This window comes from Sebastes umbrosus, chromosome 16 (assembly GCF_015220745.1).
Source record: "Sebastes umbrosus isolate fSebUmb1 chromosome 16, fSebUmb1.pri, whole genome shotgun sequence".
Taxonomy (NCBI): Eukaryota; Metazoa; Chordata; class Actinopteri; order Perciformes; family Sebastidae; genus Sebastes; species Sebastes umbrosus.
Window position 1 is genome coordinate 6,570,061 of NC_051284.1, and position 26,618 is coordinate 6,596,678.

Sequence of the window (26,618 nt, forward strand, 5' to 3'; positions counted from 1 at the left end):
TAGATTTTTTTAATGCTAGTATATTTATAGTGTATTCCAATATTCTTTATATTGCGTATTCTACAGATATATTTCTCCAGTGTTGATATGTACACTTTATTTACTGTTCCGGTGCATTTCCTGGTTAACCTGCTGCTTTAACACAACAATTTCCCCAATTTGGGATCAATAAAGCACATCTATATATTTATATGCATATAAACAGGTTTGGCTGTTACGAGGAGACCTGAAGGCAACCTGCTTGTTGGGGTTGTCTGGCAGCAGCAGCAGCCAATGGGAGGGGGCGGTGCTCCTGACTAGTGATGGGAATTACGGCTCTTTTTAGTGAGCCAGATCATTTGGCTCAGCTCACCAAGAGGATCCGGCTCTTTCGGCTCCCAAACGGCTCTTAGTTTTACCACTTCTGCCTTTTATAATTCAACCAAATTTAGCGCTGTTTTGACCTATGATTAGTATGTGTGCACATATATCACTTAAATTATTCAATATAATTATACTAAACCTTTTAATTTCCAGAATACCATCATGTTACATGGTGCTTCGTTTCCGACTGTCACTCATCTTGTCTGCTACTTGTCTTGCACTTCTCTCTTTCTCTCCTCCTCTCCCTCCTGCTCTGTACGTGTAGACTGTCAACACCCCACCGCCTCTCCCTGCTTGATGCTATGATCCTTGTCAGTCATCACCTGATTGGTCGCACGGACGTCATTAACACAACATTCAGTCACAGTCAGTGCATGGAGTGCTCGTGGCGCGGAGAAGATCATCCTATCATTCTGCCTTGAATTAATTAAAGAAAAAAGAAAAAAAAGAAAAACGTCTCTCGGACGGGAGCCGGCTCTTATCGTTCACTTAAAAGTAGTGATGGTGAGATGAAGCTTCATGAAGCATTGAAGCTTTCCAGCAAATTGGTTCGGAAAAGGGTTCATTACTCGAGGCTTCATGTGCACACGAAACCATCTGGTGGCCAAAGAGTGTACAGCAGGCAGATATGCTCCTAACCATGTGATCTGTGATATACTGTAAATCTATTACCATGTAATCCATTTATATCTATATAATATATAATATATTTTCTATTTTCTTGTAAGTATATTATGAGTATATAACATGCATGTATAATAAACTGTAATTGTATTGTAGTGTAGTGTAATATAATATAATAATGGCAGTAGGAGTAATATTAGTGTTCTGTGTCACTTCTGGAAAGTGTCATTGGTTTAACCAGTGAAGATCTGAACCACTTCATGAACCAGTGAGCGGTATGCAGCGAGGCTTCGGACGTCATCAATGACGTAATTGGTCTAAAACGATACAAGCCTCGATGTGCGCATCGTGGAGAACTTTCTGGATTACTCGACACACGCTCCGAAGCCTCGGCACAGCACATAACATCATAAAATCTTCTTCTAATCATCTTAAAAGAGCCGGCTCTTTGAACCGGCTCGTTCGCGTCCAACACATCACTACTCCTGATACTGCTACTGCGCATGTCCCTCAGTCGTCCACACGTGGTTGGTTCTGTGTAAACCACGCATACAGACGCAGCAGCGGTCTCAGAAATGGCGGCCGACGGTGGCAGCTCTTCGCTGCTGCAGCTACCTTGCGTTTTCTCACCAAAATCACGACAATACCTAGCGCTGTGTGCCCAGGACGGCAGACTGCGTATCTGGAACACAGATAGTAAAACACTTCACCAAGAGTTCGTGCCTTCAGCCCATTTGAGTGCAACTTGTGTCTGCATAGCCTGGGGACCATGCCGGACAGTCAAGGTACGTGAGGCTGCTCGAAGCCAGGCCCTAGTAAGCTATAGCTTCAGTTTCCTACAGAAGTGAGCACAATAAATGCAGAAAAAGTGTCACTATTCTTAAAGGAGATGCTACAGAAAGCTTTCAGCTACGTGTTAACTGCGGGACGCTTCCATGTGTCCGACACAGAGTTAACTAACCACGTTAGCAGCTAGCTAGCTTTCACCAGCTGCGCACATGTTAGTCCCACATGGTAGTCTAGTGTAGAAAACATGGGACAGTGTTTTAATCTGCTGTTTCAGGGTGATCTAAATCTAAAGAATACTTAGAGTTAACCACATTAACCCGATCATTTGATTCTCACTCTATAAAGACAGTTAGTACTGTAAATAAAGTCATTATTAAAGTTAGCCCAGCAAAAGCTTCAGGAGCGTGTGCCACCATGACACTTTCTGGGAGGTGAGGTTAGAAAAAAGTTTCACCTCAGTTTTTATGCACCAAATATTTGGGACAAGCTCCCAGAAAACTGCAACTCTGAGTTCTTTTAAATCAAAGCTTCAAACTTTCCTGTTTGCTGCTGCCTTTTATTAAACCAGATCATTATCTAATACTGCTCTAGAGCTTTTACTCTTGTGTTATATTCTATTTTAGCTTCTATCCTAGCTTTTATTTTTAGCTTTGTTTTTATTTTCTAATCTTTTTAATGTTTTTATGTTTTTATAACTGTTTTAATTGTCTTAATGTTCTTGAATGTTTGTGAAGCACTTTGAATTGCCCTGTTGCTGAAATGTGCTCTACAAATAAAGCTGCCTTGCCTTTCCTCAGTGTTAATGCTGGCTATTGGCAATTTGTAAACCCAAGTAAAGTTTAGTTTAGTAGTTTTATGACAGATGTTTAAATATTGAATCGTGATTATGGTTTTTAATAGTGTAAGGAATGTGTTCATTGTGTCCAGGTGTGTCCACTACTTAGTAATAGGTTGCTGAGCCAAGCACATTTTTCAAATGTCAATTACTAGTATTCAGTCATTTGTTTTTATCAGCTGTCAGTGCTGGTATAGATTGTTAAACTGGTCAGTGGTGTAATAAACTGCGATTTTAATACAAGTAAAGACATAGCCTCCATGTGAATTACATCATACTTATATCATTATTTGTGGAGTTTTAAGTAGGTTTACATTTACATTTTTGTGCTGTGTTTTCAGGAGGGGCCTCAGAGGAAGAAGAGGAAATCGGAGCCAGGTCAGGTGGAGGAGAAGGCAGACCTGTTGGCGATGGGCACAGCAGCGGGCAGTGTGCTCATCTACAGTACAGCAAAGGGAGCACTGCACTGTACCCTGGTGAGTCTGACACTCTCATCCTCGTTTGAATACTACATCCTAATTTGTTTGTCCTATTTTTCTTTCCGCCTGGGAAAGGTTACTTCATACAGTTCATGACGATATCTTTGCATGTGGAGAATCTGTAACCTGGAAATTAATTTGAATGTTTTTATGAATTTGTATTAGGGCTGTCGACCGATTTCAAATATTTAATTGTGATTAATCACATTTTTTTCATAGTTAATCGCAAATTAATCACATAGCTGTCTCAGTGTGCTGACTTGACTATGACTTGTCCCAAACGACATGTGATTATCATAAAGTGGGCATGTCTGTAAAGGGGAGACTCGTGGGTACCCATAGAACCCATTTACATTCACATATCTTGAGGTCAGAGGTTAAGGGACTGCTTTGAAAATGGCCATGCCAGATTTTGTATAATTTTGGAGCGTTATTTAGCCTCCTTGGCGACATGCTAGTATGACATTGTACCAATGGATTCTTCAGGTTTTCTAGTTTCATACGATACCACTATCTTCAGTCTAGCTTTAAAATTGACCCCGCTACAACATAAAAATCGTACTGCGTTAAGGAAATTAGTGGTGTTAAAACGAATTTGCGTTAACTTTGACAGCCCTAATTTGTATTAGTGTTCAGTTTTGAATAATAGGATAATTTGTTTCCCACTGCTAACTTATCATTTTCTCTCTGCCAGGATGGAGGCCATAGCGGAGGAGTGAATTGTGTCGAGTGGCACCCTGAAGACAGTTTATTATACAGCGGCTCAGATGACACAAACATCATAGAGTGGGACCTGCAGACAGGCAAGGCGCGAAGGTCAGTATCTACTTTATTACACTTTATTCTGCGCTGGTGGGAGTCACTCCATTCACATCACGATCCCACCACTCCAGGCTCCGATTCTGCCATCCACACACAACTCCATACAGAAGTAGCAGCCTTTACTCCACAGTTGTTAGTCATTTTTATAATATCTTTTTTCCATATTGTTATTGTAATTTTTATATTCAAAATTTATGTTCTTGGCTTTTGCAGCAGTTTGCCTGTGTTTTTATTTCCTCTTTAAGCTGAAGTAGGCGAGATTGGAGAAAATATAATTGAAAAGAAAATATTTTTGTAAAACGGTCGCTATATCCTGACAGCAGTACATGAAACAGGTAACCTGGAAAAAACAAACATGTGCCTCTGTGTCCTCCGGTGTCCTCCGGTGCTCCTAAAGGCACCTGCAATATTTCACATATCGGAGGAAAACAACCAATCAGAGCCGAGCTGGAGTCTGCCGTCCAGCCTCCGTCTATGAGAGCCGGCTGTCAATCACTCACAAACTCCTACCGAATGGTCAAACTAGGCAGCGCTGATCAAATATGAATCAATATTCTGTTACTGTAATGCCTATTTCTCACCTCAAATGTTTTCAGAAACATCTTGTAATGTACTGTTTAGCTGTAAAATGAGAAAGTATGTCACCCGGCAGCCATGTTGAGAGAGGGAATGCCATGCACCGCTCACATGGCCAAAGCACAGCCAATAGGAACGCTCTCTCTCTGAAATGTCCCGTGATTGGTCAAAGTCTCCCGTCACGGGCTAGATTTTCAAAAAGCCTGAAAACAGAGCCATGAGGAGGAGCAGAAGTCTAGTTATCTCTCAGAACTCTTTTATTACAATATGCTGAAAGGTTTTTATAGAATGTTTGGCCAATGATGCTAAAAAATTGTTGCCTACTGAAACTTTAATATGTTTATTGTGTTCACCAAACACCGAGGCAAATTCCTTGAATGTGAATAACCTACTTGACTGTCTTTCTCCTCGTCCTCGTTGGGGCTGATCTATATATCAATATATCGATATCGTGATATGAGACTAGATATCGTCTTAGATTTTGGATAGTAAATGCGGACTTCAGTGGCCTAAATCCGAATTCAGCATCAAGGCTTGCAGTGTGAATGTAGCCTTAGATATACTAATATGTTTTAAAAAAAGGAATATGGTAACAATTGGAGTTCTTCCTGATCTGTCCAGAACTGACTGAACCAAAGTCTAAAAAGGATGCTGTTAGATTTCTGAATAGATATAACATATCACATCCAGAGAGAGCTGCAGTCTGTAGTACAGTGCCAGATGAAATGGGGAAAGTATCATAACAGCGGCTTGTATATCCGCCGTCTTCGGTTTCCCTTTTTGAATAACAAATACAGACTACCGCTATTGGTGTGGTGAGTTATTTCATCTCACGCAGGTGCAGGATGTACGGGGTAGTTGGCCGTTGACTGTAGTCTTTGCGGTGTGTTCGAGTGCAACTTTTTGGCCGAGACAACGGCGACGTGAGGCGACGCAACGGTCGGCCTTTATCGCCGCTGGTTCTTTGATGTCGGGTTGGTTTGTCTGGGCCTCAAGAATGCTAGCTAAATTTACCACAGATAGCTTAAGTATAGGGTTTGCATTGTGATAACAAGGGCCAGTGGATGCAAATCCTTCCAAGGAAATAACAGACTGGCTGTGGGACACAGTCAGTTCTGCTGAATGGAGTGCCATAAGTTATTGATTATCTGGTTTGATTAAAACAAAACCAAAGGACGTCTCGACTTTGATTAACTACCAACTTTTTTTTTACTGCTGCTGCATCTGTTTTCATACGCATTGCTGTAAACTTTTAGCTTCTTGTATACTGTCAAACCATCACCTGTACTTTGCTCAAAAAGAATGGTGTGTTTTAAAAGCACCTCTCTGAACAATGGAACTGTTATAACCTTTAAACAGCCCGTGATATTTCCTTACCAAAGCAGTTGCTATTGGTCTCAACTTCTCCTAGAAAAGACACAGATAGTTTGAAAGATCAGAATGTGGATGCGACCTAACGGCAGCTCTACCGCCGACGTCGGGACCCGACACTTAAATACACCAACAAGCCATAACATTGAAGGCTCTACCATCATGCGTTTAGTATTTCATCATAAACACCGTATTCCTCCAGTGATTTAGTAGCAGCACAGTCAGCGGATACAATCACGAGCCGTAATGTCACCATGAATCCTCACTAAAGCCCATTCGTGCACCCACAAAATGGTTTGGAGAGTGGTGGGAGCGTTTTGTACATTTCTTTACTGCTATCAGATGGAGTGCAATAGTAAATGTAATGCTGTTGAATGTAGCCGTAAAGTTTCAGGCTCTTCACATACATACACCAAAGCGAAACGCTGGAATGAAAGACTCGGTAGAGAAAGTGCTACTTAGATCTGACAACGGAGAACAAAGCTTGGTGCTTGTGATGTCGACAGTGGAACAAATGGAATTCCATAAAAATGCAGTTAGAAGATAAACCTTCCTCAAAATGCACAAACCCAGTAGTCATTGTGTCTTTTATTTGTTTCCCCCAGTAAGTGGAAGGCGGACCGTGCAGCGGTGACCAGTCTGTGTGTGAGCCCCGATGGCAAACTGCTGCTCTCAGCCGGTCAGATCATCAAGATGTGGGACTTGGACACCAAGGAGGTTTACAGGGTGAGTGTCACGTTTACACATCTTATTTAGTTTCATATCTGTTGATTTATTACCCCAGAGGCCTGTACTATGAAGCAGGATTTGGGGTTAGCGAGGTAACTTCAGGTTTAACTCCTGAGTTTTCTATCCTACGACGGTGGTTCACTTCTTACCGGGTTAGATCGCCATGGTAACTTATGCTGAACACCTAACCTGCTCCGGAGCAGGTTATGTTCCAGATAAAAGATTTACTCGTATAAAAGCACCGCCTACTGTCCAATCGGAGCTCGGTGCGCAGATCGAATGATATTACACAAATACGAAGAAGTTAAAATCCCAATCCCGGCTAAAAGCAACACAGTTTTAACTGACAAATGCAGGAAGGACAGCTGGCTGTATGATGTATGTGCTTACCTTTTTGAATTATGTTTTGTTTTTTTTAATCGCTCTCAAGTCCGTTTCACACTGCTGGTGTCTGGGACGCAGCTGAAAGAAGGCTGAAATAGTCATACACGCCACATAATTTTCAAAGGGTATAATGTACACTACTGTAATATATTCATCTTTTCTACTTTGAAAGCTTTTTATTATATCACTGCCCCATCTAGACGACTATATCTGACTTTTGAATATTCCGTTAAATTTATAAGTTAATTTCCGCATTCACACATCATCTTTTCTTTTGTCAGCTGTCCTTACTGCATTTAGCAGCTTCAACATTAGTCTGGATTATGTGTTTAACTTAATATTTGTCTAATATGATAGTTTGCTCTTCCTTTGTAAAATCTGCCGCTCTGCTGTCAGTAGACTTGTCCATGTTTGTGATTGGTCACATGCTGCAAACACCGCGCCTTTTATGTGAGCGCGCTCGTAGCCAGATTGACAAACCCTCGGTTGATTTGCCGAGTTGATAACCACCGTCGTAGGACCGCTTAGCGGGATCGCAGTTGTTAGGGTTAGTTTTAAGCGAGAAGATACCCTGGGTATGTTGAACTCGCTTCGTGGTACAGGCCTCTGGATCAACTGTTGTGGGTTTTAATGTTATATGCTAGAAGACACACTACAGAATATACGCTATTAAGTGCAAATATCTGATTCCAGTAGAGATGACCGGCCGATGAGTCTTATATTTCCGATATTTTTGGCAATCATATTTATAGTGGCACGGACATTAACGTCATACACACACGCATGTCGTCGACGTGGAAGTTCTTCAGTGTTGCAAGTGCAAAATAAGCCGTAGAAGAACAACCTTAAAATATTTGAAACAACTAATTTAATCAGACACTTGTTATATTGTAATTAATTCCCATGATGCTGCTTAGAGTCATCACAGTGACCAGCTTGTCTGCTGACCGCACAGGGTTAAATATAAAATAGATATTATAGAGGGAATTATGACCTGTTTAACTTCCCTAACACTAAGCCCTAAGCGGCTTATAATACATAATTAAAACTAGCAATGCCAAGATTTTTTTTTTAAAATCAAATAGTTCAATAAGAATACAATCATTTATTTCCTAATGATTTGAATTGTGTGTTTTTTAGGTATACAGCTAACGGTTATTTCATTATCTATTAATCTGCAGATTATTTTCTAGATTAATCGATGAATCTTTTGAAATAGTTGCAGATTATTTTTCTGTCGATCAACGAAACAATTAATCAACTAATTGTTGCAGCTCCAGTGTTTTTAGATGACAATAACAAAGTAAATGGATAACATTTAGAATTTTTGACGGTTTACAATGACTTCGGGACGGTTACAATTATTTTTGGCACGGTTGCAGGATGGTGGTTAAAAAAGTTAGTGTGGAGCTTTGCTGTCAATTAAATGTCTTAGAAAATCGGAATAGGAAGGTCAGAAAATTGCAATCAGTGCATCTCTAGATCCCAGTTTAGTTGGAGAGAAACGATGAGGCTTATAAACCAGTCAAACTGATGTTTTCAGCAGAATTGATTCAACTGTCCTGCTCTTTGTCATCGTTCCCTCTGCAGAAGTTCACAGGCCACTCTACGGCTGTGACGACCCTTCGCTTTGCCACCACGCGACCTCCCGACAGCAACGGTCTCTATTTCCTGTCTGGTGCTGCACACGAACGACTGCTCAGTGTTTGGTGAGTGCCCGTTCCCTGTTGTTAGTGACATCATTTGAAATCTACTGCTATTTGTCTGGCTTTGATTGCCATGCTCATTTGAACTGACACGAAGTTGTCTCACTGCAGGCAAGTACGACAAGATGGGAAGGACAAAAACTCAGTCGTGTCCTTCACACTGACGGACGAGCCACGACACATCGACCTCGTCGCGTCCACCACCAAGGAAGAGGTCAGAGTTGACAAAATGTCTTCACATTACAGACGTCTTAATGTATACTAGGAGTGTTAACGATTATATGTATTTGGAGAGAGCGTGGGATTTAAGCACTTGCTTCAAGCTTTCCTAAAGTGTTCCTCCCTGTGGTGTAATTATGGAGCTACACAGACATATTGCCTGTTTAATGTAACCTTATTTACCTTGTGTGAATGTTTGTGTGTTATCTGTTTCCCACAGGCGGTGAGGCTGGCAGTGGTGTGTAAGGACGGGCAGCTGCATCTCTTTGAGCACTTTTTAAATGGGTAAGCCCTTAAAACACTGCATACTGTACTAGGCAACATATGGCAGTGTTAGGTAACTAACATTTGAGCACTTGGAAAAAGCAATTACTTTTTTATGTTTAAGAGACATTATGTATTCCTCTCGCTGTTTCTCCGTCCATAACGTTTGATTCAAACAAAGGCAGCATCTCAAACTGAAAGAGTGGGTTGCTCTTCTGTTACAGCTCTACTCTGAATAGTTAAAACTTTTAGATGCAGAGCATCTCCATGGAGGCTGAAAGTCATTTTCACATTTGGTATGTTTGCCCCCTAGAGGCTGTTAGAGGACATTGCACTGCTAACAGATTGAGACACTGATCACTTCTCTGCTCTGCAGTGATTCGAACTTTGGGTTGAATAAGGAATCTCATCTAACACATTTTATACGATGTTGTATACAGGGTTTATGCTATACTTTTTTTTTTTTTACGGCCAATTTTGCCATTAATCTTCCAGAATTCCGGACAAATGTTTTTGAATAACTATAAAATAACCTACATTTGACATAAATTAAAGATAAATTAAATGAAGAAGCAGTCGGAATAAATAAAATAATAGGCCGGTCGGTCTGTTTTCCACCTTCGTCCAATTCAAATTAGTGTTGTGTGGCTCATAGGGTTGTAGCCTACCCAATAGTTTGAAGATTCACTCGTAACGTTAGCATTCGAATTATTATTAATAACTTGCCGAAACATTGCGTGCAGTTCACCTTCTCTTCTCCTCTCTGTCTCTCTCAAACACGTACACACTCACAGCCAGCGTGGCGCCACATCTTTGTAACTGTCCAAAAGTCAAAACTTATTGAAGAAACATAGATGTAATCATTATTTATATCATAATTATAGTGGCTTGGTCCGAGCCACTTTGTTTATTTCACATTTACAGTCAGCTGGCTGTGTAGGAAGACGGCTTTTTTATAGCACATGTGAATGGACAGCCAGCAGACCGTGAGGAGATATTTGCTGAATACGACAAAATGTTTTGGATTAGAAGCACAGCGGAGTGGAGGCGTTTAAACTTTTGTATAATTTTTATATTTAGTTAATAATTAAGTTTTCTTAACGACATATCTTACAATATTAGGCCATTTAATATGCTACAACTGAATTTATTTATTTATTTATTTGATCATTTAATCTGCCAGACAACTACACGTGACGGCGGCAAAAAGTCGGCATATGCCGGCTAACGTAAACGCTGGTTGTATACTAGGCTTGCTCATGTCCTGTCTAAACATCTGTACCCTCAGGCCCTGTAAGAAGCCGTTGTCCCCCTCATCTACGGTGCAAATGTCAGACACAAAGGACTCCCCGGTGCCGATCCCACTGCTGGCCGCCGCCCTCGGAGCTGATACGCAGACGGTGATGATGGCCTACGGCAACCACCTACAGCCTGTGATGGAGAAAGTGGTAAGTACACAGGAGGCTGCGGAAATGCACGCGTTTCACTACTAGAATTAGACCACTATGAAGATGGGCTTGGACAGCCATGTTTTGTTTCGCTTCACTTCTTCTCCATATCTCCTTTATAGAAGAGTTGATTATCCTGGTGTGTGTTCTTGTGCTGTATAAGCAACCGGACGAAAGATCTTACTACATTTTCCTGGAAGTCAGAAACATATGGCTGTGACTTGTATTCCACATGTTGGATAATAATTAGGGCTGGGACGACAGCTTATCTCCCGATTCGATACCATCCTGATACTTGGGTGCCGGATCAATATGTATTGCGATTTTTTAAGTGCTGCGATTCGATATTACATTTATTGCATTTTTTTTAACACTAGACCATGGGGAAAAGTTGAATCATACACTTCTAAGGACTTTTACTTTGGAAAATCTCTATATTAATACAGTAAAAATGTTGGATTTTCAGGATGTATGTAGTCAGAGATGTCCTGAAGTCAAATATATCAGTCATTGTCAGGAATTATTTATTACATTATTTTACAACAACCCAAAAATCAAAGAATAAAGACATTTCCCTCACGTATTAGTGGACACATAATGTTTTATACTTCTGGTGAATATAATCCACTCAATCTTATTTCCATACATGTATGTTGTATATAAATATCCCTTTAACACCTTATTTTGAAAACCAGACGTAAGATGTTAATCAGCTTTGGTAGCTTCAGAGAAATGTTAAGTTGCTATTGTCAGCCTTTAAAAACCTGCATTCGCCAAGCTGTTGATTGACCTGCCACGCTCCCTCCTCTTATCTGTTCAGGAGATCAACACAGCAGAGCGACACGTCTGTTTAACCCGGGATGTTCAGACCAGCTTGTCCCTCTCCATGGAGACCACCGTTTCCAAGGTAACAATCAAGTGTTCCTGTCTTTTAATATGAGTCAAGAAGACTGACGTAGCCTGGGCATGTTCTCCACACACCCTTTATATGGTCTTACTTGCCAATCCATTAAACTATAACTGTGACTGAGGATGAAAAGCTGAGGTTTTGTTTCTGTGTTCCAGGTGAAAACCCCAATTGTGAACGCCAAGAGCAGAGTGTTGGTCCCAGGGCTTCCTGGTCACCAAGCCCCCGTCAAGGGAACCCCACAGGGGTCAGAGAAGAGGAAAAAAGACACAGACACCAAAGAGGTGGGTTCACTGATGATGATGATGATGATGATGATGATGGCTCACTGCGTCTCTGATGGCTTTTTGGCTCAGACTCCAAACAACTTGTTTGCATTTCAGAGTTGGTGCAGGGGATTAGTCACCGAGGTTATAATAGTTTTGAATTGTAAATTATTTTTTGACTTTTCGATTTTATTTTAGTTTTAGTTAGTTTTTCAGAAAGGTTTAGTTTTTATATATTTAGTAGGGTTGTCAAATTTGACCCGATAATAACACGTTAACGCAAATTCATTTTAACGCCACTAATTTCTTTAACACATTAACACAACTTGTGATTTTTAGGTTGTAGCGGGCTCAGTATTAAAGCTAGAGTGAAGATACTGGTGTTATATGAAACTAGAAAACCTAAGAAATCCATTAGTGATGATGATTGTCATACTAGCTTGTCGTGAAGGAGGCTAAATAACGCTACAAACAAGTCATAGTCAAGTCAGCACACTGACACACTGACATCTGTTGTTGCCTGTTGGGCTAGAGTTTTTCATGTTATGATTTGAGCATATTCTTTATGCTAAATACAGTACCTGTGAGGGTTTCTGGACAATATCTGCCATTGTAGTGTGTTAATTGATTTCCAATAATAAATATATACACACATTTACATAAAGCGAGCATATTGGTCCACTCCCATGTTGATAAGAGTATTAACTACTCAACAAATCTCCCTTTAAGGTACATTTTGAACAGATAAAAAATGTGCAATTTATCGTGATTAAATATTTGAATCGATTGACAGCGCCAGTGCTTATCAAAGGATAAGAAACAGTTTAATGTACTGGAGAAAATCTTCTCTGAAATCATTTTCACATTCTGGCTACACTGAATACAAACTGTGAGAACATGTTAAACATAGTGCTTTGCATGCCTTCAGACTCGTTTTCGTGATAAATCTGTGTGATATTGGTGTTAAAGCTGGCTAAGATGGGTACATTTAGTGTGTGAACTGATATCAGCCAATTCCTGTTTGACCTAAAACCTCTCTGTCCTCCTGTAGATGTCGATAGCGGAGCGACTAGGTGAAATCGATCTGTCTACAGTCTCCGGCGGGAAGGGGACTCCTAAAGGGACGGCCTCTTTACAGACAGACAATTTTGCAGTGCTGCTGGTGCAGGGCCTGGAGAGCAACGACGCCAACATCCTAAATGTAAGTGTTCTTCCCACAGTCTGAGCTCTGAAAGGAAACATTCAAGTTTGATAAATGGAGAAGTGAATTTCCTCCGTTTGGTTTGCCCACAGATTTCTGCTCATTTTCCATTCAGAAGGTTAAAAGGACATGTACTACCAGCCAAAAGTTTAATTCATTTGGGTGTGAACATTTTAAACCCAAATCCCTAAAACATCTGTCACACCAAGTCTGGATGTTTCTGCTTCCGTAAGCTCAAACTTGTAAAAGCTTTTACAATTAAGCAGGTTGACCTGAATGTCCTGGGTGACACAAAACATGAGCCTATACTTTATATTAGTCAAATCTTAATATCTTAGTTTTTTTCCCCTCCCTTTCTCTCCCACAGAAAGTTTTTCAGACTCGTAAAGACATGGTGATAAAGAAAACGGTTGCTCGGTTACCCCTCCCTGCTGTTTTACCTTTGGTGGAAGAGGTGAGTCTCTCTACTGTACAAACCACTGCATATTTATTCCTCAGTGAAGTTGTTAACTCTGTTCAATGGTTCACTGCAGTTTTTAAATCAACCCTTTATCTCCTCTCCTGTAGATCACAAAGAGGCTCCAAGGGCATCCTTTCATGTAAGTCCAAGCTTTACAGATCAACTGTAAGCATTCAAGTGGCTTCAGTTGACACTGTCTATACATCAGACCGGCACATACGGGTATTTTGCAAAGAGTCAGAGCCGCGGCACCTTTTGGGGGATAGAAAAATCGAAGATCCCGTAGACTTCAACACAATTTGACGCGTTTAATTTATAATTTTGACAAATTCGTATGCATTCATCTCTCGTTATACAAACGTTTGTTATACAAACGTTTGTTTTACACGCGTCTAATAGTTATTTTGCAATCTTGCCTGAACCTGAGTGATCGCGATACCTTAATAAATTTAAGGTTGAACGCCGCCATGTCCCTTCAGTCTCCTCCCGTCCCACACAGTGGCAGGATATTGCTTAACCAGACTTATATACATATTTGATAGAATCATGTTAGGCTAAATGTTGTCCGAAATCAAGATGTTATAACCAACATGTTAATAGCCAACTGTTTGATCTATAGGCTGAGATTTAGTTGGAGACGACAGTCTGATGCTGCTATAATGTTAATTAATTACTGCAGCAGCCTCCCACCGTAGCTCCCGTTAGCTAGCCATGCTAGTTACTGTCACCAGCATCATTTGCCACACTGACAGTGAATATTCACGTATCGTATGTGCCTCAAATCAAAGCCTCACTCAACCCGCTACACAACAGCTTTTCGCCATTTTCTCTCCTGTGACGGCGAGTTTCTTTCCCCCAAACGGGAGCGCAGCCTCGGAGATGACGCCATGCTGGTCTGGTCTATAGCTTGGAGCCCTAGAGGCCCTCTATTATATCTTTTTTAGGTCATGGCAGGGAAACAAATCCGAGATCAGCGTTTTTAGATTTATTGTTGGTGCAACCAACTACACAGCAACTCTTCAACGTAGCGTTATTACTATTACCGGTTTGTTCAAAGTAGAAGTTTGGAGACATGTTTCAACTTCTTCTGTTTACGCTGTTACCGTCTATGAGGGACACGGGATTGTTTTCTCCTAAAAGGGGGGGTTGTCATGCGAGAGTACTCTGGATGACGTATTACCGGTCTGATGTATACTGATTAGAAATAAGTCACTAATGCAGACGGTGATGTTTGTGTTGCTGATTTTTACTTTCCATTATAAAAACATCATGTTGATCATTTACAATCATGCAGTTCTGACTCCCACCTGACAGGATATTCATTTTGTTCCTTCCCACAGGGCGGTTTTAATGGTACGGTGGCTCAAGGCCGTGCTCATGCACCACACATCATACCTGGCATCGGTGAGTTACCATCATCACATTGTGCCCATACGAAGCCACCAGACTCCAGTTTGCATCTGCTTGTTTGACTTGTACCATAATGTCTTCTGTTCAGACGGCACACTTAAGACTCTCCACGGTCTACACAGTGCATAATGTGATTCCCCTAAGCACAGCACACAGCAGTTTAAATAACACAAGCATACAAACAAACGCACAGCACCCTTCCCTTTGTCGACATTCATGTTTAATCTCAGTTAGATCTGCAGCCATTACCTCCCACCACACAGCAGAGATTATGCGATTGCCTGTGTGTGTCGACTCCAACCAAAATATCTCCATAACCAGCAGCCGAATACCCATTTATTATGCACATTGATGCTGGAAAGATGAGGAAACCCTGTGTGACCTTTACCATATCACTGTCAGTCGGCCAACGTTTTGATTTTCAGCTGACATATCCCCTGACCTGTGAGGTCATACAGACAAAACATTTGCTGTTCAGATTGATCTTAACAAGAGAAAACCTTACCCTTTCTATGAACTGTTTTCTTCAACTTTCTACACTTTATAAATGTGAGTTCAAGTCTGCTGGCTAGCCTTATGTATACATTATAGGAAAGCATTAAGTAATGGAGGATGTGAGACCTTGGCAGAGGTCTGCTCATCGTCGAGTGCCGTCTTGTTTGTGTGTTTTCTGCTGCTGAAATGTTTTTACCTCCAACTAATCCATCTGTGTATCCCAACAGCTGCCAGACCTGGTTTCCCAGCTGGGAGTGCTTTATCACATGATTGAGAGCAGAGTGAAGATGTTCCACAAGCTAACGAAGCTGCATGGGAAACTCTATCTCCTGATGACACAGGTAGGTGTCAACCATGTACACAAATGAGCACAGTATCTTAAGTGTTTTTATGAATGGACTCTGATGTTATAGGTATGAATCGGGTGGTAGCGATAGCTTAGATTCCCCTACTTGATGATGATGTAGTGCCCAATAGCACCCTGCAAAAGTGCAAAATGTCCTCCCAGCTCATTGTTGGAAACTTGACTCTGAGTTCCCAAACATCACCTGTGGGCAGAGAGGATTCTTGCATTTGAGTTAGGGCTGCTCGATTATGGCAAAAATCATAATCAAGAATATTTTGGTCAACGTTGAGATCATGATTATTTAACACGGTTACTCATTGACTTTGGAACCAACATCCATTTAGAAAGAACAATTTTTAGCCTACGTTTTAAAGTTAAATGCATCATTGTGGTGCCATTTGGGGGTAAAATTAAAGGGCCAGTGTGTAGCATTTCGGGGATCTATTATCAGAAATGGAATATCATATTAATAACTTTTCTTTAGTGTATAATCACCTTAAACTAAGAATTGTTGTTGAGCCCTTCATATCTACATAGGGAGCGGGTCCTCTTCATGTAGTCTGTCATGTTGCTCCACCAAGTTTCTACAGTAGCCCAAAACGGACAAACCAAACACTGAGAGAGAATCTTTAACGTTTTTACGTTACCTGAAGGCCACCGTAGTTCTCCGACAATCTTGTGAAACTGCGGTAACGTGAGCAGCAGAGTGCAAAACCGTGGCACCACGGCGGCTCACGTTACCGCAGTCTTGGAAAGGGAGGAGTGATCAGAGGGTTACTCGGTTGTACTCTTCAACCCCACCACTAGATGCTACCAAATCCTACACACTGTCCCTTTTAAGAGGCTAGCACTATAAAGAACTTTGTGCTCTTGTAAACAATTTAATCATAAACACATTGGTTGTTTAGATGTGAATAGTGATGACATGGAAAGATAGTCACACCAACGAAGCATGGTAAACGAGACGGGGTCAGTGTTTCAAGACGGGTTGGGTGGGTTGCCGACATCGTTGCAGACCACGCACTTGGTCAGTCCGCCCCGGTTGACAGTTGTGCCGGGAGCAGGGCCCCCCCCCGTCCCCGTCCCTCCCCACAGAAAGAGGGCGCAGAGAGCCCTGGGAAGCGGTGGAATTTGATTATCGCCCAGCTGTAACGTGTGTGCAGCGAGTAGTTATGTACAATTCTGCCTCCGCCAGAAATTTGTCTTAAAATGCTGAGCAGTTAATTTAGTGTTTGCATATGTCTATAGATCCATTAAAGTACGATAATAAATACCGCTTGCTCTGAGGGGGAAATCCACAGGGGTTATATATGACTAACAAACATCACAGTTTACACAACTTCTCTCTTGACTAGCTGCACAAAGTTTATTTTAAATCAACTTTGAAAAACCCAATACATTTGTCAGACTACTGCTGTTTATTTATAACCTTGAGCTTAGACTTGTGCTTTCCACCCCAGTCCTCAGGCACATCTGTCCCACAAGGACAACAGTCTGTTCCAAAAATGCAAAGCCGGTACTCGTGACCTTGTGGAGAAAGTTATTTCCCCGTTGTCCCGGATGGAGCGGTCCGTTTATAGAAGCGGACAGAGATTCTTCCAAACGGGTTTTTAGCTACGTCCCTGACATCAGCATCACAATAAATTCAGACAAAGACGCATCTGCAGATTTTACAAGGACAAGGACCCGCGGAGGCCATTATCAGTTCCCAAAATGCAAAGTTGACAGCTTCCGTCCTTGCGGAGGAAGGTACATGGCGGGCGGTTCTGCTCGTGAACAGACATGCCTCCTTGTAGGGTCAGATTGGCTGCGTGCTTTACATCCTCCACACAATGAATTCAGGCGCCGATGTATATTGTCCCAGTGCAATATCAGAATCCTCAACCCGCTGCATAATAAACTACAGCGTGTTGGGAATGTGACGCTGACACAAATCTTGGAAATTGCCACTCGTACCAGTGAAGTCGGCGTTGGAGGCGTCTCCGGCAGGAATGTGACTTCACTGGATCTTTTATTCATCCTTCATTCACAAAGAATGCACATCACCTCAGTTTTATACACAGCTAATCCAATGGAGTCATGAAAACATAGAACCCCTAATTGGCTCATGTGTGCAACAGCAGGACTGAAGAGAGCCTGTGGGCTTTGAGGACTGATGAACAAACACGTAGGCAGACTAGTTTTTATCTTGCTGCCGAGCATTTAAATAGTACGGGAGCAACATTCAACCACGGGAGATCTCAAGGTGATGTCCTTTAGTAAAACTGGCTCCGTGTTGTATCACATTCCCTTTTTTATGTGGAGATGCATTTAATTAAAAAGTGACTTGTGGATAAAATCTGAAAAGAATTAGGGCTGTCAAAGTTAAAGCGAATTTAACCCAAATGTGTTTTAATGCAACTCGCGCTTTTTAGGTTGTAGCGGGCTCAGTTTTAAAGCTAGAGTGAAGATACTGGCATCATATGAAACTAGACAACTTGTGGAATCCATTGGAACTAGGGATGCTAATTTAGACTTTTTTAAACCGATATCCGACCCTTGTTAACCAATTATTAACCGTTAAAGCTGAAGTAGGCGGGTTTGAAGCAAATATGATTAAAAAAAGTTATTTTTATAAAACGGCCGCTATGTCGTGACAGTACTACATGAAACAGGTAACCTGAAAAAAATCATGATCCTGTGTCTTACGGTGCTCCTAACGGCAACTGCAAGATTTCACTTATCCGAGGTAAACGGTTAATTATTAACATCCCTACTTGGTACCAACCATGTCATACTAGCTTGTCACAAAGGAGGCTAGATAACGCTCCAAACTTGGGGTTAATTTTGGCGTGGAAAAACTGGCATGTCCATTTTCAAAGGGGTCCCTTGACCTCTGACCTTAAGATATGTGAATGGAAATGGGTTCTATGGGTACCCACGAGTCTCCCCTTTACAGACATGCCCACTTTATGATAATCACATGCAGTTTTGGGCAGGTCATAGTCAAGTCAGCACACTGACACACTGACAGCTGTTGTTGCCTGTCGGGCTGCAGTTGTGCTATCCATGTTATGATTTGAGCATATTTTTCATGCTAAATGCAGTACCTGTGAGGGTTTTTGTGTTAATTGATTTCAAATCATACATATATGCAAGCACATTTGCCCACTCCCAGGTTGATAAGAGTATTAAATACTTGACAAATCTGCCTTTAAGGTACATTTTGAACAGATAAAAATTGTGATTTATCGCATTAACTATGGACAATCATGTGATTAATCGCGAATAAATATTTGAATCAATTGACATCCCTAAAAAATATACTGTACTATCATGATCTGAACAAATCCTTCATTGGATCTCATTATACCCATCTTCTCTTTTACCACTAGGTGGCGACAAGTGACAGCAGCAACACAGTTACAGATGTTGACCACACAGCTAAGCTGGTGTATGAAGAAGGTAAGTGTTCTTGTTGTGTCTCTCTTTGTATTCAGTTTGAACTAATCTGTCTCCCAGCTGTTCTTTAAAACCTTCTCCCTTGGTGGCATCACAATTATTTTTAGCCCCTTCAAATCTCATGTAGAATCACAACCATGGTCCACCTCTCAGTCCCAGTGATGATTCAGTCTGGTGAGCAGTGTGAGTGGCAGCTGACTGAAACAAAAATGATCATCTTATTTCGGTCCGTAACTCATCAGTTGTACATTTGAGATGCGTGATTGACTGGAGTGACTCCTTAAACCCCCACTGCCGTGCAACAGGTCACACTGATCGCCCGCTGCCCTGCCAGACTAAGGTTTTCTGATTATGTCTGACTGGCATTCATTATCTCGTCAATTCACCCTCAAGTCATTCAGGATTCCTCACACATCGAGTCAGTTCAGATTTATGAAGCCAATGTTGCCCATCACGCAGCCACTCTTGGCGATGCACCGCACGCAAACATGACTCCTGTTGCCTGGCAACCTGACCGGCAGCGTTCAGATCCTCCCCTTTGAGCGGAACAACAATGCCCCGCTCTGTTCGCTCTCATTTCTCATTACCGTACTGTATAAGACGCTTTATTGAACCACGCAGAAAATTGGCTTTCATGAAATAATTAAGCTGCGCTTTGAGTCCCCAATACCCCCGTCAGCGGTCCAGGATGTGAAGGTTCATTTAAAAACCGGAAAAGTTCATAAAGGGGGAGCTGATGAACAGGAGGTTGTTGCAGTCCTGTGAGGATGCTGCTGTGCACCGGGCTTATTATGGGTCCAACCTGGGAGTCTTGACAGGAAGCTGAGTTGTGTCAGACTTGTTAGTGAAGCATAGGCTGTGTGGACAGAATCTACAGTTAGAATTAGGGGTGTTTTCGATTCAAGATCACAATTCGATTTAAACATGTCATTGTTAGACTATGGAGTCTTATTTAGAAAGTGTTTCAAAAATTCGACTACATCAGTCTACAATATAAAAAGCTGCATCTTTTCATTATCAGTATCTGTGTGACCCACCTCAGTATATAATTACATTACAAAAACACATCATAAATCCTTCTGCAGTGCATTAGAGTGTGATTTTGTTGCCATTTACTGTCGCACTTGTTTCTCTCCTCTTTATTCCCCCTCTATCTCTCACTCTGATCCCAAGAGCGGAGTCAGAGTGCGCTGAGAGACAGCACTCGGCTGTCCCGCTAGCTCGTTGCTCTCAATCAGCTGCTCTGATTCAACAATGTTGAGCTGAAAAAAAAAAACGTGCATGTAGGCTGAAATTCAACCATTATTTTGTCTGGAGCAGGACTTCAAGCTTAAGAGCGTCCCGTCTTCCCGGGGCCGAAAAAAAATATGATCGGGGAGGATGAAAATTAATTTTGGGAGAGTTGAAAGAAAAATACCTGTTACATTACAATGAACAGCGATGAAAATGACTGCATGTTTTGTGTAGCGAGCCATTATTATTTAACCTCCTTGACAACATAAACACACACACCGTCAGTGCCCGATTCGTACCGCACGTACACACACACACATACAGCACATACCACCGGGCGCTGACCTCACGACAGCCGCAGCGGCTAAAAATTATTCCCAAGTCAATGAGGTAAGCTTTCTAGTATTAACGTTACCAGTTATCTAACGTTAGACTGTTTGATCATAACGGTGACGTTACAGTTAACGCTCACTAACGAGTCGGCAGCCAACGTTTGTATTCTCAGTGAGTGAGCCGATGATAACGTTACGTTAACTACGAGGAGTCAAAACTCTGCAACAGCTAAAATCCTGTTACTAATGTTAACCACTTATTTACTTACTCCTCTTCATCCCCTTTGGGTAATAAGACAGCAATGAGATCTCTCCATCGCATTTTGTCCGTGGCAACATGCTGCTCCTCTCCCCGTGACAGGAGCATCTCGTCCTGCAGCTCCTCCAACTTTAAAGACTCACGGCTAGCAGGGCCGGTTCTAGCTTTTTTGAGCCCCATATGCGAAATCTTGTTTTTTGACCAAATGCAATTCTTTTTTACACATAGAAAAATATTTGCGCTTTTGACGACATTTGGAGCCAGAGTCTGCGCAGTAGTGATCGGATGGTGAAGCCGCGGTAACGAGGTCCCGCCCAAACCAATCGCGAGCCAAGTACGGCCACAGCTCGTTAGCGACCACAGCTGTCAATCATGACCTCTCACCCCTACCTTTTATGGCATCAAATAACTAATTAAAACCAAACATATCAGGGAAAATGAACACTAGAACATAAATCAGCATGATAAGAACTACCTACAATTTTAGATACCATCTTTGGGGAAAAATGTATTTGAGTACTTTTTAGTTTGGCCCATGTCCTATCCGCTAACATAGGGGGGGGGGGGGGGGCAGATTTATGAGCTAAACTGCAGCCAGCCACCAGGGGGGGCAATCAATATGTTTTGGCTTCAGTTTTGTGGAGCTGTCATGTTCTCCATCTTTATAGACAGTCTATAATTACCGTTGTCTAATTTTCCTGATCTACAGCTCATAAGCATATTTGCACTCATTACATACAAGAGTATAATATTTAGTAACATCTCTATCAAAGTCCACTGGTGACTGTTTGCAGCAGACGACGCCTGGCTGACCTAATGGGGCAGATAGCCTCGGCAAATCATATTGACTTTCCTCCCTCATGCACCGCACAGTCGGTATTGTTGTCACAACCAAATGGCCCCGCTCTGGTATTGAAATGCAAATATCTGCTGTCTGTGGCATGATATTTATACACAACCAAAAGCATGAAAGGCTTTTTCGCTTTCTCTTCTTTCCTCAGCGTTTTCCTCGTGTGGGAGGGGGTTTGCACTGGCAATGATGGGAGTGAAAACAGTTTTGCAGTATTTCACTGATGGATTTGTTTTCTTGTGTGCCCTTTTTACAGAATCATCTGACGAAGACGAGGCCTCTGGTGACGAAGGACTTCCCGATGATGAGGACTCTGATGTAAGTTATGATAGACCGGCCAGTCGGACAGATCCCACAAGTGTCTGCTCAAAGAAGTTAACAAAAGTAATGCTGCAAACAGCTGGAAGAACTGGCCGAGCAGTAATGTTTCCACTGTAAATTAGTGCGTGTTGACAAACTGCAGACGTTTTATTAGTAGAAATGGGCATCTTTAGGATTTTATTGATACTTCTACTCTTTTCGATACTCCTTATCGGTTCGGTTCTTTGACTTGAGATAAGTAAACAAATATTGAAGTGTTCATATTGGCTATACATATATTTTAAATATATTTAACTAGGCAAAATGTTGTAATGAGTAAGAGTAATGAGCATAGTTGTCAGTTATCTTCACCTGGTTCACTTCACTGTCTCTGCCGTCATCTCTCTGCTCTGCTATTTGCTGAATTTGCTCCATGTGTGTGCTTGTGTGTGTGTGAGGAGATGCGCGCTGCAGCGTGATAATAAATTACACCAAAACGTTAAAAAGTACCGATAAACAAACTGGAGCTTATCAATCTCTCTAATAATTTAGCACCAGTGCCCGTTAATACCAGGTTTCAGTACCCATCCCTGCTTATTAGGCTGTCCATTTCTGAGATGAGTACTAATATAAGATGTTGGTTTTGTTTTGGTCGTTCTCAGAACTGGGAGGAGGAGGAGGAGGTGATGGAAGAAGACAAGAAGGAACAAGCAGACGAGGAAGAGGACGATCCAGACCGCAAAACAGATTCCAAAGCGAACGGAGAGGAAGACATGGATCACGGAAACGAGAGCGAGGAGGAGTGAGAGAAAGGAACGAGGAGCAAATGCCAATCATACATAAAAATGGACCTGAAAGAGTTATATATACTTTCATTTTATTTTCATGCTTATGATTTTATTATCAGAACAAAGTATGGTTTTACAAAATCAAGGGACACATGGTGTTGAAATGTGGGCAGCTTGGCCCTACCCCCCGCCCCCTCCCACCCCAACCCACAACACAGTTCAGCCACAAGGGTGGTGATGTCACGCTCCCCGTTTTCTCCCCATCTGAGGAACAGATGCAGCATTTCGGGGAGTAGGGCAAAAAAACATTCTGCAAAAAATCAAATTGAATGCAACTTCCCCCTTCTGTTGTCAGTTCAGTCGGCATCCCAGCTCCACAACCTGACGAGTTTTGCTTTGAAAATGACTGAAAAGATAATTCGGCGGTGTTCCAGTTTGCCTACACTGCAACGTGCATTCCAAATTTTTATGTTATTATGTAATAATATAGTATTATTAGAGTATATCGTATGAGCAGCTTAACCAGTAGATGAGACGGCACTCCTTCTGTTAATTCTAAAGACAACTCTGCAGGCCATCTGGAACACGCCTGGTTCAGCGGAGCTCACAGATGCAACCACAGTGCAGGTGTGGAGTTTGGGACGCAGGGGCTCTTTTGTTGTACAGAATACCGCTCGATCCAGAGGTGGGCTCGCCACGCAACACAATGCATCATGTCCCCAACACAATGTAAATCTGTATGTACAGTGAAGTGTTTGTATGAGCTCTTCCCTCTACAGCTACCCCCCCCAGAAATGCTTGGGATTAAATGAACTCCTGTAAAGTCTCTTGCTGTTTTTTTTTTTTTTTTATTATTATTATTATTGTTTCCGGATTTGTTGCAGCCCTCTTTTGTTTTAACTGTCTTTCTTTTTTTGTGCGTTTAATTTCTGGGCATGCCCCGATGTCCACTGCCTTGAACCCATTAGTCACAGGGGCAACTGAGAAAAAGGAAAATGTGAACTTTGCTCGAATAGGTGAATAAATGGGTTTTCAAAATGGCTTGCCGTGTCTGATGGGAGGGAGGTGAGAGTCCTCCCTGAATAATAATACTCTCTAAGGGATCATTATACTGAGGCCACACAGGATGCTGCTTTTTTTTAATCTGCCCGTTATAGGCATAGCAATAGCCAAAGGGAAATTTGTTGAGGTCATACATATTTAAAAGTGTTCACATGCAGTGGATGTTGAGGATACAATTCTCGAGCATGGTTTCTGTAAATTCATTGTGGTATTGATCTATATTGTGAGTAGCCTTTCTGAGAAGTCAATTGAGAAACAAAAAGAGAACATTGTTTTTGGCTAATCTACTAAATTAAATACTTAACAAAGGTACTTCATTCCATTGATCTAAAAAAATCCAATATTGTTGTAAAGTGGTTCTGCTCGTTGATCTGCAACACTGCACAAAGGCCCTAATGTAACCAGGTATACTACAGGGATACTGAAGGTAATACAGCATAAATGGTGTGGCAGAATCAATTAATGGGTGATACGTTTATATTGCATCTATTGTCCAAGCTTGCTCCGAAGATTAAATCTTAAATAATACAGTTTCTACTGAGCAGTGAATCTGCAGTCCGTAGGTAAAGACTTGACTCCTTTGGGACCAATCAACTGTTTTTTTCTCTTGCAAAACCAAAAAATAGAGTTTGGAAACACTTCTGATACTTCTGCTACCCAAGTAAATTTTGTGCGGAATGGGCTCATTGTTGCTTCTTGTGAATTTATGAATGGCGCTATTCTTTCCGGCTGTGGCCTGGTCGTGTGTAAATGGTACCCCACAATTTGCGAAACCTCGCTGCCAGACGACCTATCCTCCTAACCTTAGAGGTCAATGTCTAACCTTAACCATTCAAGGTCAATGTCTAACCTTAACCATTAAGCTGGGTTTCCACCAAAATTTCTCGGGACTTTTAGTCCCTGTAACTACTTTTCAAGGAAATGAAAGGTTCCTGCAGCCCACTGTTGTCTGCATTTCCACCGCGGTCCAAAGACCTGCGAAGCTTAGGCAAATTAGTCCGCTGACGTATGAAAAAGCAACATGACATGGGACGAGGGCTGCTGGTGGTCACAGTAGTTTTTTGGGGGGTCAAAAGGCCCATTAAAAATGTTCCCGGAACTTAATTTAGACCCTGGTCCCTACAGTCGAAAGTTTGAGTTTCTCAAAAGGTCTTTAGATCCAGTGGAAAGTTCCTGTGGAGGTCAATGCCTAACCTTAAACATTAGAGTTCAATGCCTAACCTTAACCTTTGCAGTCAGTGCCTGACCTTAACCATTTAAGGTCAAGGCCTAATCTTAACCATAAGAAGTCCATGCCGAACCTCAAACGTTCAAGATCAATATCTAACCTTAACTATTCGAGATCAATGTCTAACCTTAACTATTAGAGGTCAATGCCTAACCTTAAACATTAGAGTTCAATGCCTAACCTTAACCTTTGCAGTCAGTGCCTGACTTTAACCATTTAAGGTCAAGGCCTAATCTTAACCATAAGAAGTCCATGCCGAACCTCAAACGTTCAAGATCAATATCTAACCTTAACTATTCGAGATCAATGTCTAACCTTAACTATTAGAGGTCAATGCCTAACCTTAACCATGTCGTGAGAGTTTTGCAAATTGTGGGTTACCACAACCCACCTGATGCCATTTCAGTAGAGCACCTGGGGATCTCGTAGGAGGAACTTGAGCAAGTTGTTCAGGCAAAGTTATCTGGGCTGTTCTACTTGCCCTTTTCCCACCATGAATCTGATCTGGATAAACAGCTAGAAAATGGACGGATGGATCTTATACGACTTAAAGGGTAACGTCGGTACTTTTCAACCCGGACCCAATTTCCCATGTTTTTGTATCTAGCTGACTAATAGGGGCAACTGAAATTGGTCCAATACTGAGGGAGAGCGCAGTAAACGGCAGCTGCTCACGAGCTGCAATATGGTGCTATTGGGGCAAGCTGGCACCGTCATTTACCTCCACTAAAAGTGCTTGTTTTTGCCACGACAGGCTCAGATTGTTATTATAAGTGTCTGACATTATGGAAACAGTCTCGCTCAAGCAGAAGTCTCCTTCTGAAATCTCGCCAGGTGATGTGTTGCCGGAAGTGGAATAGTGGAATACATCCATGGTGGAAACGCGAGTGGCAGCCGGGCAGAGTATGTAACTTAACTTAACTTAGTATGAAACTTAACTGAATTGAAATTAAAAACGAAATAAAAATAAAAACTAATGAAAAATACAAAACTCTAATAAGTCTGGCTCAGTGCCCGGGGCGGGGCAATAATGAGTCAGAGTCAATTTATGAAGTCTGGGGACTCCAGTGGAGACTTAATTTTGTTGGCTGTCTTGCTGCTCTTGCTTGGTTTCCTCATAAAGTCCTGGGCAAGTATGTCCATCTCACTGAGGACATTTAGAACAGGCCACGATAAGAATGAAAATTATGAAACAGAACTGCTACTGAGATCTTTACTGACTGATGAACACCTATACTGTTGAGTACATTGTACATTATCAACAACTGTATCTATTTTTTTTAAAAAGAGGAATGCATAGAAAAGATATTGGATAGTGAGTATAGATTAGTTCATACATCCTGTCAGAACACAAGACTGGAACAAGATAGGCCTACTCATTCAAGACATTAAGGAGTTAAGGCAGTTTTATACCATGGTCTGGATGAATAC

General features: G+C 41.7%; 1 protein-coding gene across 1 annotated transcript; it reads left to right on the plus strand.

Annotated features, from left to right (window-relative positions):
* Positions 1 to 1,562: 1,562 nt before the first annotated feature.
* On the plus strand, positions 1,563 to 23,938 carry wdr43 (WD repeat domain 43). The gene is made up of 18 exons (XM_037746571.1): positions 1,563 to 1,772; positions 2,953 to 3,087; positions 3,785 to 3,906; positions 6,465 to 6,585; positions 8,563 to 8,681; positions 8,790 to 8,892; positions 9,118 to 9,182; positions 10,450 to 10,609; positions 11,430 to 11,516; positions 11,675 to 11,800; positions 12,834 to 12,983; positions 13,351 to 13,437; positions 13,551 to 13,582; positions 14,784 to 14,847; positions 15,576 to 15,689; positions 19,069 to 19,138; positions 22,066 to 22,127; positions 22,772 to 23,938. Exons 1-18 carry the CDS (start codon positions 1,563 to 1,565, stop codon positions 22,913 to 22,915), a joined length of 1,971 nt encoding a protein of 656 aa, XP_037602499.1. The 3' UTR covers positions 22,916 to 23,938.
* Positions 23,939 to 26,618: the final 2,680 nt, after the last annotated feature.

What these genes read in the sequence shown, in the direction of transcription:
- wdr43 (XM_037746571.1), top strand. Translation starts at nt 1,563, where the DNA reads ATGGCGGCCGACGGTGGCAGCTCTTCGCTGCTGCAGCTACCTTGCGTT. An exon ending in GACCATGCCGGACAGTCAAG is followed by an intron (nt 1,773 to 2,952) that starts GTACGTGAGGCT and finishes CTGTGTTTTCAG; the next exon opens with GAGGGGCCTCAGAGGAAGAA. An exon ending in ACACCAAGGAGGTTTACAGG is followed by an intron (nt 6,586 to 8,562) that starts GTGAGTGTCACG and finishes TTCCCTCTGCAG; the next exon opens with AAGTTCACAGGCCACTCTAC.